This window comes from Heterodontus francisci, chromosome 7 (genome assembly GCF_036365525.1).
Source record: "Heterodontus francisci isolate sHetFra1 chromosome 7, sHetFra1.hap1, whole genome shotgun sequence".
NCBI classification, from domain to species: Eukaryota; Metazoa; Chordata; class Chondrichthyes; order Heterodontiformes; family Heterodontidae; genus Heterodontus; species Heterodontus francisci.
Window position 1 is genome coordinate 82,361,210 of NC_090377.1, and position 18,932 is coordinate 82,380,141.

General features: G+C 44.8%; 1 protein-coding gene across 5 annotated transcripts in view; it reads left to right on the forward strand.

The window, feature by feature from the left end:
• Nucleotides 1–18,932, forward strand: part of itga4 (integrin alpha 4) — a 325,335-nt gene that overhangs the window by 110,833 nt on the left and 195,570 nt on the right. For 4 of the 5 annotated variants that reach the window (XM_068035543.1, XM_068035545.1, XM_068035546.1 and 1 more), the window contains exons 1-2: nt 11,852–12,116; nt 12,588–12,709. In XM_068035543.1, the coding sequence (XP_067891644.1) occupies nt 11,929–12,116; nt 12,588–12,709 (310 nt within the window). In that variant the 5' untranslated portion in view covers nt 11,852–11,928. Of the gene's footprint in view, nt 1–11,851; nt 12,117–12,587; nt 12,710–18,932 lie in introns of those variants that run through there. The other variant, XM_068035544.1, reaches the window with a different exon arrangement.

Here is an 18,932-nt window from a genome sequence, read left to right on the forward strand (position 1 = left end):
CTGTAGCCTTGAACCTCCTCACTTCTGGCTCCTTCCAAGGATCAGCTGCGGACCTTAGAGGCATCACGAAAACAGCAGCACACCACTGTATCTCGCTGGTCAGAGCTGGACATGATATTCATGGTCTTGAAATACAGAGGCCATTGGGTTTCAACTCCATTGCTGAACATCATCAGTTGGGTTCATGTGGCCATCAAAGCATCCAGCGACAAGCCAGTGAGACCCATCAACTGGAAGGGCTTCCACTCTCTCAATGCCCAACTGGTCTGCGACCACAATGCCTTCCTCCAGTTGGCACACACTTTCATGGCAGCTGCCACGACTCCTTCATCCTCCGCCAGTCCAGGCTGTCTCAGATCTTCACTCCAACCCCCAAAATGCATGATCTAGGGAACAAATGATATACCTTGAAGAGATGGCTACTGACCCCTCTATGGGAGCCCCAGACAGAGGCACAGAGGCAAAACAACCTCCTGCTCACTAAGACAATCACTGAGCAAAAACAAGAAATGCTGGATTCACTCAGCAGGTCTGGCAGCATCTGTGGAAAGAGAAGCAGAGTTAACGTTTCGGGTCAGTGACCCTTCTTCGGAACTGACAAATATTAGAAAAGTCACAGATTATAAACAAGTGAGGTGGGGGTTGGGCAAGAGATAACAAAGGAGAAGGTGCAGATTGGACCAGGCCACATAGCTGACCAAAAGGTCACGGAGCAAAGGCAAACAATATGTTAATGGTGTGTTGAAAGACAAAGCATTAGTACAGATTAGGTGTGAATATACTGAATATTGAACATCAGCAAGTGCAAACCTGAAGAAAAACAACCTGAAAAAAACAGTGGGTAAGCAAACTGAACAAACTAAGATGAAATGAAATAAATGCAAAAAAAGATTGTAAAAAATGTAAAAAGGAATGCAAAAAAAAAGGAAGAAAAAATAACTAAAAATGACTAAAAATGAAAGTAAAGTGGGGGGCTGTCATGCTCTGAAATTATTGAACTCAATGTTCAGTCCGGCAGGCTGTAGTGTGCCTAATCGGTAGATGAGATGCTGTTCCTCGAGCTTGCGTTGATGTTCACTGGAACACTGCAGCAATCCCAGGACAGAGATGTGAGCATGAGAGCAGGGGGGAGTGTTGAAATGTTGAAACAAAAACAAGAAATGCTGGATTCACTTTGAAACAAAAACAAGAAATGCTGGATTCACTTTGAAACAAAAACAAGAAATGCTGGATTCACTTTTGAAACAAAAATCACTGAGCAGGCCATTAAACTTCTGAAGATGCGATTCTTGTGCCTGCACCTGTCAGGTGGCGCCCTCCAATACCCTCATGCAAGGGTCTCTGTCATTGTGGTGGTCTGCTGCATTCTTCATTACATGGCCCTCCAGAGATGTGGACCTTGAAGACAATGAGGCCTGGAGAAGACAGCTCATCAGGGGAGGAGCAGGAGAAGGAGGTGAGACAGCAGCAGGAAGAGGAGCTGGAGGGAGATAATGCTGAACAGAGAGGTGCTCCTGCTGCACGATGAGGTGGTCTCCTCCTGCCACTCTCCAGGAAGAGGCCCTCCCTCCTCTCCCTAACGGCCTCCAGCATTAGATGCAAGTGGGCATCAATGAAGTAAAGGCTAGACCTCTGGTTCTCCTGTGTCATCTCCCTTCCCTCTGGTGCAGAGGAAGGCTTTGGCACAAACAACAGATCTCTCCCTCAGGACAACCAGCAGCCTCAGTGATGGTTGCCGTGGGAGTCTAAATCAGTCCCACACTTCATCTGACCCACCTTCGTTCCTGCTCACACTACCTGTAAGTGTACAGGAAACCCATCTACATGTCAATTAAGGGCTTCCCCATGTGAAAATCTTAACTTTTATCAGTTTACTGGAGGCGGGTTTCTGACCCAAAAACAAGCCTGGCTCCTGTTTCCTGCCTCCATGGTGAAAATTCAGCCCAAAGAATCTTAGCACAGTAGGAGGTCATTCGACCCATCTTGCCTGTACCAGCAAGCTAATCCTGGTAGAGGATTCAAATCTGTTACAGTTCTGAACTCAGTATTTTAGGCCTTTACAAATCCAAGTACTCAATACAGGCTGCAAGTTTATACATTTCCCTTACGCCCTGTACATGACTGACCACACAATTACACATTACATAAAAGTTAAATTATATAAAAATAAGTAAATTATATAAAAGTTAAAATACAACTCCATAATAAGTTGAATTTAATTGATATCCATTATCTGCAACTTTAGTTTTCTTTACTTAACAAACTCTTTTTACAATGAGCTACAGCTTAGCCCTTATATCCTTCCCACCGCCTTACTCTATTGCCACTAACATTATTCCTAACTTTTCATCTACTCCCCCAACTCAAATTTGCTTCCCTAAAGACCAGATGCTCCCACAGTCTCAACCAGATTCCCTCCTCTTCTCCCCTCCAATCTGTTGTTTCCCTTGATATGGTCTCTCTCTCTCTCTCAGCTTAATGTGCTTTCTGACGTTTGTAGAACACGAAAGTTGTAACAAGTGTGTAATCAGAACACAGTCAACTTTTTTCTCACTCTCTAACACAAAAGCAGAGATACAAAAAATAAACACATATACCTTACCTGAGTAATGCTGTTGCAAGTTCTCCTCTACCTTTATAAATTTTTTTTTGAACAATTGAGCACAAACTGCTAAAACCTCGAGCAAAATATTCCATAAGTATCAAATAAAAGCAAAATACTGCAGATGCTGGAAATCTGAAATAAAAAGAGGAAATGCTGGAAATACTCAGCAGGTCTGGCAGCATCTGTGGAGAGAGAAGCAGAGTTAACAGTTCAGGGTCAGTGACCCTTCTTCAGAACTGATTCAGGTTCTGAATCACAGTTCTGGACAAAAATGTCAATCCATGCTCAGACTTTTGGGAAGAACTGAGGCCTTCAAGTATTGAAAATTTGTATTTAATTATAAATTTGGGGAAAAATAGCGACTATCAGTGACCTTGAAGCTGTCAGACTATAGTAAAAACACACTGGTTTACTAATTTCCTTCCAGAAGAGAAACCTGCTGCCCTTAACAAAAACAAGAAATGCTGGAATCACTCAGCAGGTCTGGCAGCATCTGTGGAAAGAGAAGCAGAGTTAACGTTTCGGGTCAGTGACCCTTCTTCTGTCCTTACCTGGCTTGGCTTATATTGGCTTGGCCTCCATGCCCACACCTACATAATTGATTCTTAACTGTCCTCTGAAGTTGGCTAGTGAGACAGTCAGTTGTATTGAAAGCATTACAAAATTGACTGCAGTGCTTCAAGAAGGTGGCAAGTCAGCACCTTCTCAGGACAACTAGGGATGGGCAATAAATACTGGCCTTGCCAGCACATGCACATCCCAAGAATGAATAAATATAACAAACCTAGCAGAATTGTGGGAGCACCATCATCACAAAGATCGTAGCAGTTCAAGGGGAAGGCCCACAACCACTTCCTTAGGACAACAATGGACTGCCAATAAATCTGGTCTTCCCAGCATCATTCACAATCAAAGAACAAATTAGAAAAAAATGGTGCTTTTGTGTTATGAACTCCTGACAAAAGAACAAAAGCTGCATGTTGGCTAGTGAGAAAGTTGATGCGTTAGTTTTAATTTTCCAAAATTCCCTAGATTCGGGGAAGTTTCCTTTAGATTGGAAAATAGCGAATGTAACTCCTTTATTCAAAAAGGGAAGGAGACAGAAAGCAGTAAACTACAGGCCAGTTAGCTTAACATCTGTCTTAGGGAAAATGTTAAAAACTATTGTTAAAGATGTTATAGCAGGGCATTTAGAAAAATTCAAGGTAATCAAGCAGAGTCAACATGGTTTTGTGAAAGGGAAATCATGTTTAACCAATTTATTGAAGTTCCTAGAGGGAGTTACATGTGCTGTGGATAAAGGGGAACCGGTGGATGTACTGTACTTAGAGTTCCAGAAGGTATTTGATAACGTGCAGAAAATAAAAGCTCATGTAGGAGGTAACATATTGGCATGGATAGAAGATTGGTTAGCTAACAGGAAACAGAGAGTAGGCATAAATGGATCATTTTCTGGTTGGCAAGATATAATGAGTGGTGTGCCACAGGGATCTATCTGTGCGGGGGCCTCATCTTTTTACAATTTATATAAAAAGTCTGCTAACTTCTTGAACATGCCCCCTACATTTATGTCCAAATTGTTTATACCACATAAAGCAGGGGACCCAGTTCAGAGCCCTGCAGAACACCACTGGAAACAGCCCTCCAGTCGCAAAAACACCCGTCAACAATTACCCTTTGTTTCCTGCCATTGAGCCAATTTTGTATCCATCTTGCTGCATTTCCCTGGATCTCATGGGATTTTATTTTTTTAACCAGCCTGCCATGTGTGTCCTTGTCAAAAGCCTTACTAAAATCCATGTAGACTACATCAACTACACTACCCTCATCTATCTTCCTTGTTACTTCTTCAAAAAATTCTATCATGTTGGTCAAACAAGATCTTCCCTTAACAAATCGATGCTGACTATCCTTGATTAACCTGTGCCTTTCTAAGTGACAGTTTATCCTGTCTCTCAGAATGGATTCCAATAATTTGCCCACTACTAAAGTTAGACTGACTGGCCTTTAATTATTCGGTCTATCCCTTGGTCCCTTTTTAAACAGAGGTACAACATTAGCAGTGCTCCAGTCCTCTGGCACCACCAGTGAGGACTGGAAAATGATGGTCAGACCTTCTGCTATTTCCTCTCTTGCTTCTTTTACAGCCTAGGGTACATTTCGTCTGGTCCTGGTGATTTATCAACTTTCAAGGATGCTAATCCCATTAATACTTCCTCTCTCCCTATTTTATCACATCCAATACTTCACACTCCTCTTCCTTAACTACAATATCTGCATTGTTCCCCTCTTTTGTGAAGACAGACACAATGCATTCATTAAGAACCATACTAACATCTTTCGCCCCAACACATAGGTTACCTTTTTGGTCTTTTATGGGCCCAACTCTCCTTAGTAATCCTCTTACTCTTAATGTATTAATAAAACATCTTTGGGTTCACCTTGATTTTGCTTGCCAATATTCTTTCATGCCCTCTCTTTTCTTTCTTAATTTTCTTTTTGATTTCACCCCTCCACTTTCTATCTCCCACTCCACTTTCTGCAGTATTGAGTTCTCGGTGTCGGACATAAGTTTTCCTTTTCTGCTGTATCTTCCCTGTAAGCTCCTTCAGATCCATGGGCCTCTAGATTTGGCCGCCTCACCCTTTTTCTTTATGGGAACATGTTTACTTTGAACCTCTTGAATCTCCCCTTTGAATGCCTCCCACTGTTCTGACACTAATTTACCTAGGGCGGCACAGTGGCGCAGTGGTTAGCACCGCAGCCTCACAGCTCCAGGGACCTGGGTTCGATTCCGGGTACTGCCTGTGTGGAGTTTGCAAGTTCTCCCTGTGTCTGCGTGGGTTTTCTCCGGGTGCTCCGGTTTCCTCCCACAAGCCAAAAGACTTGCAGGTTGATAGGTAAATTGGCCATTATAAATTGTCACTAGTATAGGTAGGTGGTAGGGAAATATAGGGACAGGTGGGGATGTTTGGTAGGAATATGGGATTAGTGTAGGATTAGTATAAATGGGTGGTTGATGTTCGGCACAGACTCGGTGGGCCGAAGGGCCTGTTTCAGTGCTGTATCTCTAATCTAAAAAAAAGTAGCTATTTCCAGTCCACTTTCGCTAAATCACTCCTCAGTTTAGTAAAATTGGCCTTGCCCCAATTGAGAACTCTAACTCCTGCTCTATCTCTGTCCTTTTCCATAATTATGTTAAAACCGACTGAATTATGATCACTAACACCAAAATGCTCTCCCGCTGCCACTCCTTCCACCTGCCCATCCTCATTTCCTAGAACTAAGTCTAAAACTACGCCCTCTCTTATTGGACTTGCTACATACTTACCAAAAACGTTCTCCTGAATGAACTCAAGAATTCTGCTCCCTCAATTCCCTTCACACTAAAACTATCCCAGTTAATATTGGGGTAGTTAAAATCCCCAACTATTACTGCCCTTTTTTTTGCACTTCTCAGAGATTTGCCTACATATCTGCTCTTCTATCTCCCTTCGAGTGCTTGGGGGTCTATAGTACACTCCCGGCAATGTGATTGCCCCTTCTTTGTTCCTTAGCTCAATCCAAATGGCCTCATTTGATGAACCTTCCAACATATCATCCCTCCTCACGGCTGTAATAATTTCATTGACCAAAATTGCCACACCCCTCTTTTCTTATCCCCCTCCCTATCGCGTCTGAAAACCCTGCAACCAGGAATTTTGGGCTGCCATTCCTGTCCCTCCTTAAGCCATGTTTCTGTAATAGCTATGATATCATACTGCCACCTGTCTATCTGTACCCTCAGCTCATCTGCTTTATTTGCTATACACCTTGCATTGAAATAGATAGCCTGGAGCACTGCCAAAACCTTTTTTTGTAAATTTTCCAACCTTTGTTTCCTCTGTCTTCCAGACTCATCCATTAATTTTCTGCCTTTGATTTTCATTTCTGATTTTGTACCAACTGAATCTACCCTCAGGTCCTCATCCCCCTGCCAAACTCGTTTAAACTCTCCCCAACAGCACTAGCAAAATGTCCCACAAGGAACTCAGTCCCAGCTCTGTTCATGTGAAACCCATCCAGCCTTTACAGGTCCCATCTCCCCCATGGCCAGTCCCAATGTCCCAGGAACCTAAAGCCCTCCCTCCTGCATTATCTTTCCATCCACGCATTTATCTGCCTTATCCTTCTATTTCTATACTCACTTGCGCGTGGCACTGGGAGTAATCCGGAGATGACTACTTTTGAGGTCCTGCTTGCTAATTTCTTACCTAGCTCCCTAAATTCTGATTGCAGGACCATTTTCCTCTTCCTACCTATGTCATTGGTTCCGATGTGGACCACGACTGCTAGCTGTTCACCTACCCTTCAGGATGCTCTGCAGCCGCTCAGTGACATCCTTGACCCTGGCACTAGGGAGGCAACATACCATCTTGGATTCACATCTGCGGCCACAGAAACATCTGTCTGTTCCCCTGACTATTGAATCACCTATCAGTCTTCGCTGTACCCCACTGTGCAGCTGAGCCACACGTGGTGCCATAGACTTGACTCTGGCTGCACTCCCCAGGTGAAGCATCACTTTCCTCCGTATTCAGAAATGAATACCTGTTGGAGAGTGAGATGCACTCAGGTGTCTCCTGCACTACCTGCCTGATTTTTTTTGGCAGCCTGGTGGTCACCCATTCCCTGTCTCCCTTCATACTCTTAAGCTGTGGGGTGACCACATCTATAAACATGCTATCAACATAGCTCTCATCCTCACGAATGCACCGCAGTGCCGCCAGCTGCCACTCATATCCCAAAATCCAGAGCTCAAGCTGCTGCAATTGACAACACTTCCTGCACAAATGGTTCTCCAGGATATGGGAAGCATCCTGGAGCTCCCACATAGCACAGGAGGTGCAATCTCGAGATTGAAGCACCCCTGCCATTCCTTTATTTATTAGTTGACCCTTTCCTACTGCTAAAAAAAGGCTGTGTTTGCTGACAACACAACCACTAGGTGGCACAGTACTTGCACATGCGCAAATGCAGGCTCTTCAACTGGAACTTCAGTCTGCGACATTCAGGCAGCTGCCAGGATTAAAGATAGCGCTGCTCAATTTATCACAGGAAATGCTTACAGCTAGATCATGCTAGCAAACTAACCTTACATTAAGTTGGATGAAAGCCCAGTAAAATGCTAAAATAGTTATAGGATACTAACTGTAATCCTCAGATCCATTTAATATTCCAGTAATCCTATTAAATACAAAAGGAATGTTATGATTGAATTTCTATTGCAAGATAGTGAATTGTCCCCCCGATCAAAAATCAGGCTGAGTATAAAATGTGCTGCCAATTTGTCATTGTGATTCGTTTACATGACTGACCAGGACTGATTTCAGCCGAATGCAGCTACTAGTTCCCGCCCCTCTGGCCACACTCCACCCTCGGCAACTCGCTTTCTGCCCCTTCTCCCCACTGGCTACTTCACCAACACCCCCTCCATCAGCCGCTCGCTCCAGACCTCACTGCCCACGACTTCCCTGTCCGATTGTTCCTTGCCACCCTGCTCTCCGGTCACTTGCTCCCCGCTTCCCCCTCCCCCCAGCTGCGAGCTCTAAGCCACGCTGCTCCCCTCCTCTCGGCCAATCGTTCCCATGTTTCATCAGTCACCATGCGCCATTCGAAGAAGCAAGGCAGGCCGCAAGGGGTGATCAGACGACATAGGAACGAGTGGCCGAGAGGAGAGAAGCAGCACGGCCGGTGCGAAGTGAGGAATAATCAGCCAGGGGAGTGGAGGGGAGCAGCGAGGTCTGGTGCGAGCAGCTTAGGGGAGGAAGCGTCGAGGCCTGGAGCAAGTTGCCGCTTCCTCCAGCCGAGTGAGGGATTGGATATCCAATGGCGCGTTATCGCGCGTGCGCGAAGGTGGACCAGGCACAGATTTGCGATGACGTCGACACTGCATGATGACGTCATCCCACGCACGTGCCACTTAGTCCTGGCAAGATTTAGCTGCACATGTGCACATTTGGTGCACTTTGATGACGTATGCGGCCGCTGCGTTGTTAGGAATCACTTTGAAAATAAAAGAAACCTTACCAATACTACAACACCTTCTTTTACACGTTTCAAAATTGTGCCACTTATAGTATACTGTCTTTCAATATTTGTCCACCCAAAGAGAATCACTTCACACTTCTCCTCATTGAACTCTATCTGCCATTCTTCGGCCCAATCCGCCATCTTGTCTGTGTCTTCTTGTAGCCTATAACTATCCCCATCACTATCTACTACTTTGTCAAGTTTTGTACCATCTGCCAACTTTATAATGCTGTCCCTACACCTGAGTAGCATGCCACAAACAAGGCTTAACAATCTCACAGCCAATGGTTCAGATCAAAGCTGTGCAGTCCTGCAACATCCAGTCATGAATGGTGGTGGACAACTAAACAATTAACCAGAGGAGGATGCTCCAAAAACATCCCCATCCTCAATGAAGGTGCAGCCCAGCATGTCAGTGCAAAAGACAAGGCTAAAGCATGGGCAACCATGTTCAGCCAGAAGTTCTGAGTGGATGATCCATCTCGGCCTCCTCTTGAGGTCCCCACCATCACAGATGGCAGTCTTCAGCCAATTCAATTCACTCCATGTGATATCAAGAAATGGCTGAAGGCTCTGGATACTGCAAAGGCTATGGGTCCTGACAACATCCCAGCTGTAGTACTGAAGATCCAATCTGGCCAATTACCGCAGCATGAGTCTACTCTCAATTATCAGCAAAGTGATGGAAGGTATCATCAACAATGCTATCAAGCCGCACTTAATCAGCAACAACCTGCACACTGACACTCCGTTTGGGTTCTGCCAAGGCCATTCAGCTCCAGACCTCATTACAGCCTTGGTCCAAACATGGACAAGAAGTGAGTGGAGAGTGACTGGCCTTGACATCAAGGTAGCATTTGACTGAGTGTGGCCTCAAGGAGCCCTGGCAAAATTGAAAGGGAATGGCAAAATGGGAATTAGGGGGAAAGGTCTCCACTGGTTGGAGTCATACCTAGCGCAAAGGAAGATGGTTGTGGTTGTTGGAGGTCAGTCATCTCAGTCCCAGGACATCGCTGCAGGAGTTCCTCAGGGTAATGTCCTAGACCCAATCATAGAGTCGTAGAGTTATACAGCACAGAAACAGGCCCTTCGGCCCACCGTGTCCGCACTGGCCATCAAGCCTATCTATTCTATGCTATGACATTTCAAGTGCTCATCTAAATACTTCTTAAATGTTGTGAGGGTTCCTGCCTCTACCACCCCTTCAGACAGTGTGTTCCAGATTCCACCACCCTCTGGGTGAAAATTTTCTTTCCTCAAATCCTCTGTAAACCTCCTGCCCCTTACCTTAAATCTATGCCCCCTGGTTATTGACACCTCCGCTAGTCCAGCAACATTATCATTAGGCTATACTTCCCTGCTTTTCTTCAAATATTGGCAACGGGATCTTTTACATCCACCTGAAAGGGCAGATGGGGCCTCAGTTTAAAGTCTCATCCAAAAGACAGCACCTCCAACATGCTTCATCAATTACCTTCTATCCGTTATAAGGTCAGAAGTGGGGTTGTTGGCTGACGATGGCACAGTGTTCAGTACTATTCGCAACTCCTCAGATACTGAAACAGTCTGTGACCACATGCAGCAAGACCTGGACAACATTCAGGCTTGAGCTCTCAAGTGGCAAGTAACATTCACACCACACAAGTGCCCGGCAATGACCACCTCCAACAAGAGAGAATTTAACCATGTCCCCTTGACATTCAACAGCATTCCCATCACTGAATGCCCCACCATCAATATCCTGGGGGTTACCACTGACCAGAAACTTAACTGGACCAGCGATATAAATACTGCAGCTACAAGAGCAGGTTAGAGGCTGGGAATTCGGCATCAAGTAACTCACCGCCTGACTCCCCAAAGCCTTTCCAGCATCACAAGGCACAAGTCAGGAGTGTGATGGAAATGCTCCGCTTGCCTGCAAGACTACGGCTCCAAAAACACTCAAGAAATTCGACACCATCCAAGACAAAGCAGCCTGTTTGATCAATACCTCAGCCGCCACCTTAAACATTCAGTCTTCCACCACTGGCACAGAGTGCTGCAGTGTGCACCATCTACAAGTTGCACTGCAGGAGCTCGCCAATCCTCCTTCAACAGCATCTTTCAAACCCACAACCTCTATCACCTACAAGGACAAGGGCTGCAGATGCATGGGAACTCCACCATCTGCAAGTTCCCCTCCAGGTCACTGACCATCCTGACTTGGAAATATATTGTTGTTCCATCACTGTCGCTGGGCCAAAATCCTGGTGTTCCTTCCCTCACACCACATGGACTGCAGTGGTTCAAGAAGGCGGCTCACCACCAACTTCTCAACACCAATTAGGAATGGGCAATAAGTGACGGTCACATCCCAAGAACAAATTAAAAAATGCCTTCCAAAAGTCCATATATACATTTACTGCACTACCTTGATCAGCCTTCTCTGCTACCGCATTAAAGAATTCAATCAAGTTAGTCAGATATGATTTGCCTGAAACAAATCCATGCTGATTCTCCTTGATTAACTCATGTCTTTCCAAATGAAAGTTTATTTTACCCTTGATAATGGTTTCCAATAACTTCCCCACTATTATTGTTAGGCTGACTGGCCTGTAGTTTCCTGGTTTATCCCTCTTGCCTGATCTGACTAGTGGTGTAACAGTAACACCCCTCTAGTCCTCCAGCACTGTTCCTGTATCCAATGAGGACTGAAAGATTGTGACCAAAGTCTTTCCTATTTCTACCATTGCTTCTTCCACAGCAGGAAAGGGTGGTAATCCTTGTTTCCCCCAATAGTGCCAGATTTTAGCAAGCACTAATGCGCGCCAAAGTCCTGTCAAATCCTGCTGGACATCAGGATTGCCCTCCTCAGACTTTCTCCCAATCTCTCCTGGAAACCACCCACTCATGCACCATATTCACCAAATTCCCAGTGTACCTTTAACAAATTGATTTTTTATGAGGTAATTAACATCAAATGGTAAATTTCAGAACGACGACAGTGCTCATATGAACGTAGATTTGCAATATACACAGCTATGCTGCTTCTTGTATGTCGGTCAGGTCGTCCAGCTGTGGGCTCTGGACTATGAGGTCAACAGCGCCGCCTACCGCTCAGTCTCGCCACCAGAGCTAGTGTGGGCAAAAGGGGCTGGGTTTGTTAATGTGGGTGTTACTCAGTGTTGTTGTAATGTTCCGCAATAAGTTTGAAGTTGGGGAGCGGAGGTCTCACAATTTTGGCTCAAAGCGCAACTAAAGGTTAAAACAACATGAAACTGAAAAAGTTTGCGAAGGGTTTTGACTGGTGTGACGTTTGGCTGAACCTAGTTCTGTGTTGTTTATTCAGAACAGTGCATCTGTACAATCTGGATTTGGAAAGTCCTGTCCTGGTTAAAGGACCTAAAGGAACATTGTTTGGCTATTCTGTAATATTGCACAGTTACAAAGACGAAAAGTGGTGAGTTTTAGTTTAATTCGTGGTCAAGTGTAAACAAGGGCAATGTTATGAACTTTATTTTTTTAATGCAAATGGCATTAACTTTGAAAATTCTCCAGCTAAAATCAGTAGAATAAGAATGAAAAGTCCACGTTTGGAATGTTTTCAAAACAGACCTGGTGATTTTGGGTAGATCTCAGACTTAAATGGCAAGCAATGTGTTCTATTTAACCAAAAATTTTGAAACAACTGTGATTTTGCCAGTGGAGTGAGTGTATCATGTAGAGAAATTTCTAAAATAAAAGTAAAATACTGCGGATGCTGGAAATCTGAAATAAAAACGTAGAAAGTGCTGGAAATACTCAGCGGTCTGGCAGTATCTGTGGAGAGAGAAACAGTATTAACGTATGACCTTTCATCAGAACATTCTCAGAAATTTCTAACGCTTGCTTTTTTTCTGGTTACTCAATTTGTTTCTCGTTGTCATTTCAGGTTTGTTGTTGGTGCTCCAAAAGCAAACACATCTCTTGATGGTGGAATAGTCAATCCTGGAAATATTTACAAATGTCGAATTGGCCAAAATCCTGAAGGAATTTGTGAAGAACTACATTTAGGTTAGTTGCAATGACAGTATGGTTCAGTTTCTGTGTAAAATTGTGAAGAGGAAAACGGAAGAATTAGAAGTGCAGTTTAAAGAGTTCTGCAAATGTCAAAAACTGTCAATTACAACTTTGTATTGGAGACATTGGCTTGGTGGTTTGCAGTGTTTTGCACCCATCCGCACCTCTGACAAATATGACATGAGTTTTTTTAAGTGTCATGGGAGCTTACAATTGTTTTGAAATGAAATATAGTAAACATGGAGCCAAGCTTTGATAATGCTATATTTGCAGAGATGCATATTAGTTATAATGGGTTCTGTTGAAAAACCAACCAATAGAGCAGTAAGTGTAAAATACAATCAAAATCATCATCAGTTAAGTGTGTACGTGGTTCATTCATCAGAGTGCCCTGTGCACAATCGCTTCCATTTACTCCCATTAAATAAAATCTGTGGGCAATGTAATTGTGCCCGTTACCTCCCACACACTCTGCTTTAGTCCAATCACCACCCAGTATTCCAAATCTTGGCAAATTTAAAACTTGGTTATTTGCCCAAATACAAAATTAAAGTATTAACCATGTGATAAGTTGGGCAAGTAAGGTGGTTCCTTTCATTCATGTGAAATGCAGTTTTACTGGACTAGCTCAATGTGAGGCACGAGCAAGGATGTTATTCTGCTGTAGATCACACCTATCCGTGCATGTCGTCATTAATGTCTTCTTGTTTCTATGATGCCCACTTTTTATCTGCAAACACTGTCAAATTTATAGATCTTTATTTAATAATAGGTTATTATTTTCGTAGGATAGGTTGACAACATATTTGGGTTGAAAGGCAATATTGGCTTCGTATGTATAAACATAAGTTTGCACTCTGATCTATTTGTCGGTTCTTTTCCCCCACCCCACCCTCCACAAACAATTATACCTCCTTTCTGCCCCTCCCCCATATCAGAATCTATGTCAGCATTAGAATCTTCCTGTAATTTGGAATACATGGGAAAATGATACAGTATTATGTGGGAATGCTGGGCCATATTCTCACATGTCGCATTGGTGCCTCCTAGCAGACGGTCATGTTGCACTTTTAATGAAATTCTGCTAAGCAGGATGGACAGGGGAGAAAAGATACATTGTCAGGTGAGGGTAAGCATAAAATTGTGTGGAAGTGTGAAGTTAACTACTTTGATCTAACAAAGCCAAAATAGAATATTTTATTAATGTTCAGAAACTAGAAGCTGGCTGTGTGCACCAACCACTAAAAGCTATTGCGCAGGTACAAAAAGTAAACAAAAGGCTAATGGAATCGGCGTTTACCCCAAGGGGGCTGGAATATAAATGGGAGGAAGTGATGCTTCAGTTGTATAGAGCCTTGGGTGTCCAAGGAATGGCTGAGAATCCTGCCCCCCCCCACTGATCTTCCTGTGCCAGCCACCATTTTTCAGGTGGCAGTTGAAAACCACCTGCAATAAGTCCAATATTTAAGTGCTTGACATGAATATAAGCATTGACATTGTGAGCCCTCTTCCACTTGCAGTGAGACTAACAATACCAGATTCACTTACTTACCTCTCAATAACAGATCAAGGGCTGGATCTTACAGCCGCTCGACATCGGGGTTTGTGGCGGGGGGGTGGAACCGGAAAATGCCTCTGGCAGAGGCTCGCCACGGGCCTTGCGTCAGGAAAGAACAGCCCAATATTGCCGGCGGCGGCGAGGCCTCGCGTCAGCCCTCCCCCCGCCGCTTGGGGACGGGAGTCATATTTGAATATGTTAAATTATTGTAATCAATGAATTAAGTACTTACATGCTCCCGCCTGCTGCCACGGTGCCATATTCGTGCCAGTGGCCTGCACCCCTGCACCGTCAGATACCCGTCCGGGTATCCGAGGCGGAACATGGGTGGGGGAGAGGGGAGCAGGTAAGTTTTTCAGTGCGGGAGGGGGTGGAGTAGGGTCAGATTAATTTCATTGGTCTAGGGAGTGATGGGAAGGAGTAAAGTTTAAAGTTGATCAAATTTGGGGGGACAGGTCTGCAGCACAAGGTGTTTTGGGGAGGGTGGAGGGAAGGTTGGGATCACTTTATTTTAAAAAAATGTGTAGTCCTTTAAAAATTAAAATTGTACTGTAGGGCTCGAAGTGCTTTAAAAAATGGCATCAGCGCCTTCGCAGTAGCGCCTGACGCCGTTGCCTGGGATGGACAGCCCGCCCTCTCCACATCATTGGTGGGGGGGCGGGGGGGGCGGGTGTGTGGTCCGCTCTGGCCATTTAAATGAGCTGCTGTGCTGAATATTATGGCGGCTCAGCAAAGTCTGGTCCGCGCAGGCGAACCGCCATTTTTGAAGCTTGATGACGAGATCGGCACTGAGCTTCTAAAATCCAGCCCCAAGGCTTGAATCCTGCTTCCATATTTGCAAACTCATTTAATATTGCATTGCCGCATTTAAACAGAATACAAGGGAATGCTTGTCACCTGATTGATGCTACTTTACGTACCTCTACTTTCCAACCTCTCTCCTTTCTTGAAGATCTTTATTAAAGTTATTTAACTTAAAGTCCTTTGAACTTTATGCTCTTGTTCCACCACCCCGAGTAAATATAAGGGCACCTTCTCTTTGTGTCTGAGAAAGCTCAGTTACCAGGTGTAACGTAACAACTGTACCCCAACAATACAGTCTTTGGAATTTCCAGGACTCCCCTGAAGAGACATGCCTGGGCCTACAATAGGTGTAGACCAAGTGTTAGGTTTATGTTGAGACAGGAGAGACCCTCCTCATCTCCTGTCTCACTTTCCTCAGTGTGCACCCATAGGGTGACCAAATAAAGGCATATCCCAAGAAATTGAGTCATGCTCCAGGACTCTCCATAGACTCTCCGTAGAATATATGTGCCAGGAAGTCTGATGCCAACAAGTAGGACTGACTTCACTTACGCAGGTGGTAAGCCTGGGCATGGAGAGCTCCCAGGCCAAGCAAATGGCCTGGACCAGGAAGGTTGGGTGCACATCAACCCCTCACAGGTACATATGCCTGTCTGGTGCTCAGCAGGGAGACAGAGAGGAACACGAGTTCTATGTTATCCTTATCACTCTTTCTCTTTCCTGCATTTTTAACTATGTTCAAATCAGTATTTCACAGTTTCTGACTCTGAGCCCATTCTTTCTTGGGGGCTCAGGATTGTTGAACTCCTTGAGGGGAATTTTATGCTGGCAGCGGGGGTCTCGATGTTGGGGAAAATTGACGCCAATATCCCCGTGTTGCCTCTTTTCTGGAAGGCCATCCAAATTTAGTGCCACTTAAGTGGACAGCAGTGGGCCTTCCATAGGATTTAGGACCCCGTCGGCAGAAGTCCAAGCCTTGCAGAGCTGCTGGCCAGTCAGAGGCTGGCAGCTGCAGCGCCACTCCAGAGGCTGTTGCTGTTGTTGTAACTGCACCTACCAGAGGCCAAGGAGCGCCACTGGAGCTAGGCCTCATGTAGGTCAGGGGGGAGGGGTCTCACGGGGTGGGGGTCGTGAAGGAGGGATGGGGGGACAGGGGAAAGGCAGCAAGGCGGGGGGAGGGGCCTTCAGTGGGCCCTCCTTCCAAATGCTGGGTGTCCCTCGTTCAGCTACTAAATGCCTTTGAACGAGCCCCCCGCCGCCACCCATTGCAATCCCACTGCCCCCAACCGAGAGCTGGGAAGCAGCCTGCACGGTTTTTCAGCTTTTTTGGCCGCTGGCCGCACAGATAATTGCGGCTGTGGTGGGAAGAGGCCCTTAATTACCCAGTTAAGAACCTCAATTGGCAGTGGGATGGAAGGCTTTTGCATGCCTTCCTGCCCCAGACTAAATTTTGGCGGAAATAAATGCAAAATACTGCTGATGCTGGAAATCGGAAATAAAAACAAGAAATGCTGGAAATACTCAGCAGGTCAGATGGCATCTGTGGAGAGAGAAGCAGAGTTAACGTTTCAGGTCAGTGACCCTTCATTAGAACTGACAAATATTAGAAATGTAATATGTTTTAAGCAAGTAAAGCGGGGGTGGAGCAAGAGATAACAAAAGGGAAGGTAACTTTTGGCAGAGATGGGATGGTGGTAACAACCACCACCCCCACCACCCCAACATCCCACCCAATTTTATGCTCCCCCTGCCTCCAAACACGCCATGGGGGAGAGCAGAAAATCCCACCCCATATATCTCTTTCAGTCTGTTGTGCTTCTGTCATGCAGGCCCCCACCTGCCAAGACTGAGGCACACATTATTTCACCACATGAACATTAAAATGTAAAATTGTGGCTGGGAAGAAAAGCGGGCCTATCACAAGGAATTGCCAAGCCCCTGACTGGAAAGACATGTTAGAAGACAGTGTTGGAACAAAGGACCCAGTCCTTGCTTCCCCAACACACAGAAGAAGTGGTCAGACCAGTTTAGGAACATGACTAACTGACTGTTGGAGTTTTTTGAATTTGAACTTGCTGAGAGAAAGAAAAACAGAAAGCTGTTTGCTCCTGGACTGAAAAGATCTCTCTCCTGTCTGCTCTCATCTCTTTCTCACGGAACTGAAGACCTGTTGAAGACACGTGAATCCCAAGAGTCAAAAGTCTCCTACAGTGAACAAGGTTTAAGAAGAATACTGGGCCCCAACGAAAAGCAAGGCTACTTACAAAAGGGCGACAGTGAGCTTGAAGCACAGTAAGCAAGAAACTCTTCTGATATTGCCTCAAGCCTCTCTATTTTTCTTCTGCTCTTTTCTGTCCCTATTTGCGTATGTGTATCGTATGTGCCTGCTAGCTGTGCGCATCGTATATCCGTAGGCATTAACCGTATTAGAGTTTAAGTTTAAGGTTTAATAAATTTCACTTTTCTTCTTTAAACCTAAGAAGGCCTGTTTGTGCTCATTTCTTTGCCTTATAATTGGAATGCAGCGAACAAGGATTCACAAAGGGGGAGTTCAAAACACAGTGTGTTTAAAAACAAAAACCTTGTTACATTAAGACTAGGTGAAGGCTAAAAGGGACCCTAGACATCTTTCTCACCTGGTTGTAACAGCTTCCTGTAATCTTTAGGCTTTTACAACCTAAGTTTGGCATCATCTAGTCTTGATCTATCTCACCTTTTTTCCTCTGTTCACAATTGGCAACATCCTCTGCTATGGACCTTGATCAGCACCTTGGCTTTCCAAATTAATGATCAGATAAGTTTGTTATCTGTAAAGAAGTATATAATCCTCATTGATCCAATGCAGAATATTCACTTGCATGTAGGGATTATAAGATTGTAATCCAGTTTAGAATATCGGGAATGAGTCCGATGGAGTGGTTATTTTGCAAAAACCGCTGCTCATGGTTCCACAGAATGTCAGCATACAGATGCAACAAGTGATTGGGAAGGCAAATGTAATGTTGTCATTTATTGCAAGGGGACTGAAACATAAAAGTAGGAATGTTTTGCTACAGTTGTACAGGACATTGGTGAGACCATATCTAGAGTATAATTGCATTGGAAGCATTTCAGAGAATGTTCAGGCAACTGATTCCTGGGATGAGAGAGTTAGCTAATGAGGAAAGGTTGGACAGGTTGGGTTTGTATTCATTTAGTTTAGAAGGAGTTTAGAAGGAGAGTGGTGATCTGATTGAAACATATAAGATCCTGAGGGGACTTGACAGGGTGGATGCGAAAAGGATGTTTCCCCTTGAATTAGAGTCATAGAGTCATAGAGTTATACAGCACAGAAGTTTGGTTTATGTTTAGTTTAGTTTAGAGATACAGCACTGAAACAGGCCCTTCGGCCCACCGTGTCGGCGCTGGCCATCAAGCCTATCTATTCTAATCCCATTTTCCAGCACTTGGCCCATAGCCTTGTATGCTATGGCGTTTCAAGTGCTCATCTAAATACTTCTTAAATATTGTGAGGGTTCCTGCCTCTACCACCCCTTTAGGCAGTGTGTTCCAGATTGCAGCCACACTCTGGGTGAAATTTTTTTTCTCAAATCCCCTCTAAACCTCCTACCTCTTACCTTAAATCTAAGCCCCCTGGTTATTGACACCTCCGCTAAGGGAAAAAGTTTCTTCCTATCTATGCCCCTCATAATTTTGTATACCTCAATCAGGTCCCTCCTCAGCCTTCTCTGCTCTAAGGAAAACAAGCCTAGCCTATCCAGTCTCTCTTCATGGCTGAAATGCTCCAGCCCAGGCAACATCCTGGTGAATCTCCTCTGCACCCTCTCCAGTGCAATCACATCCTTCCCATTGTGT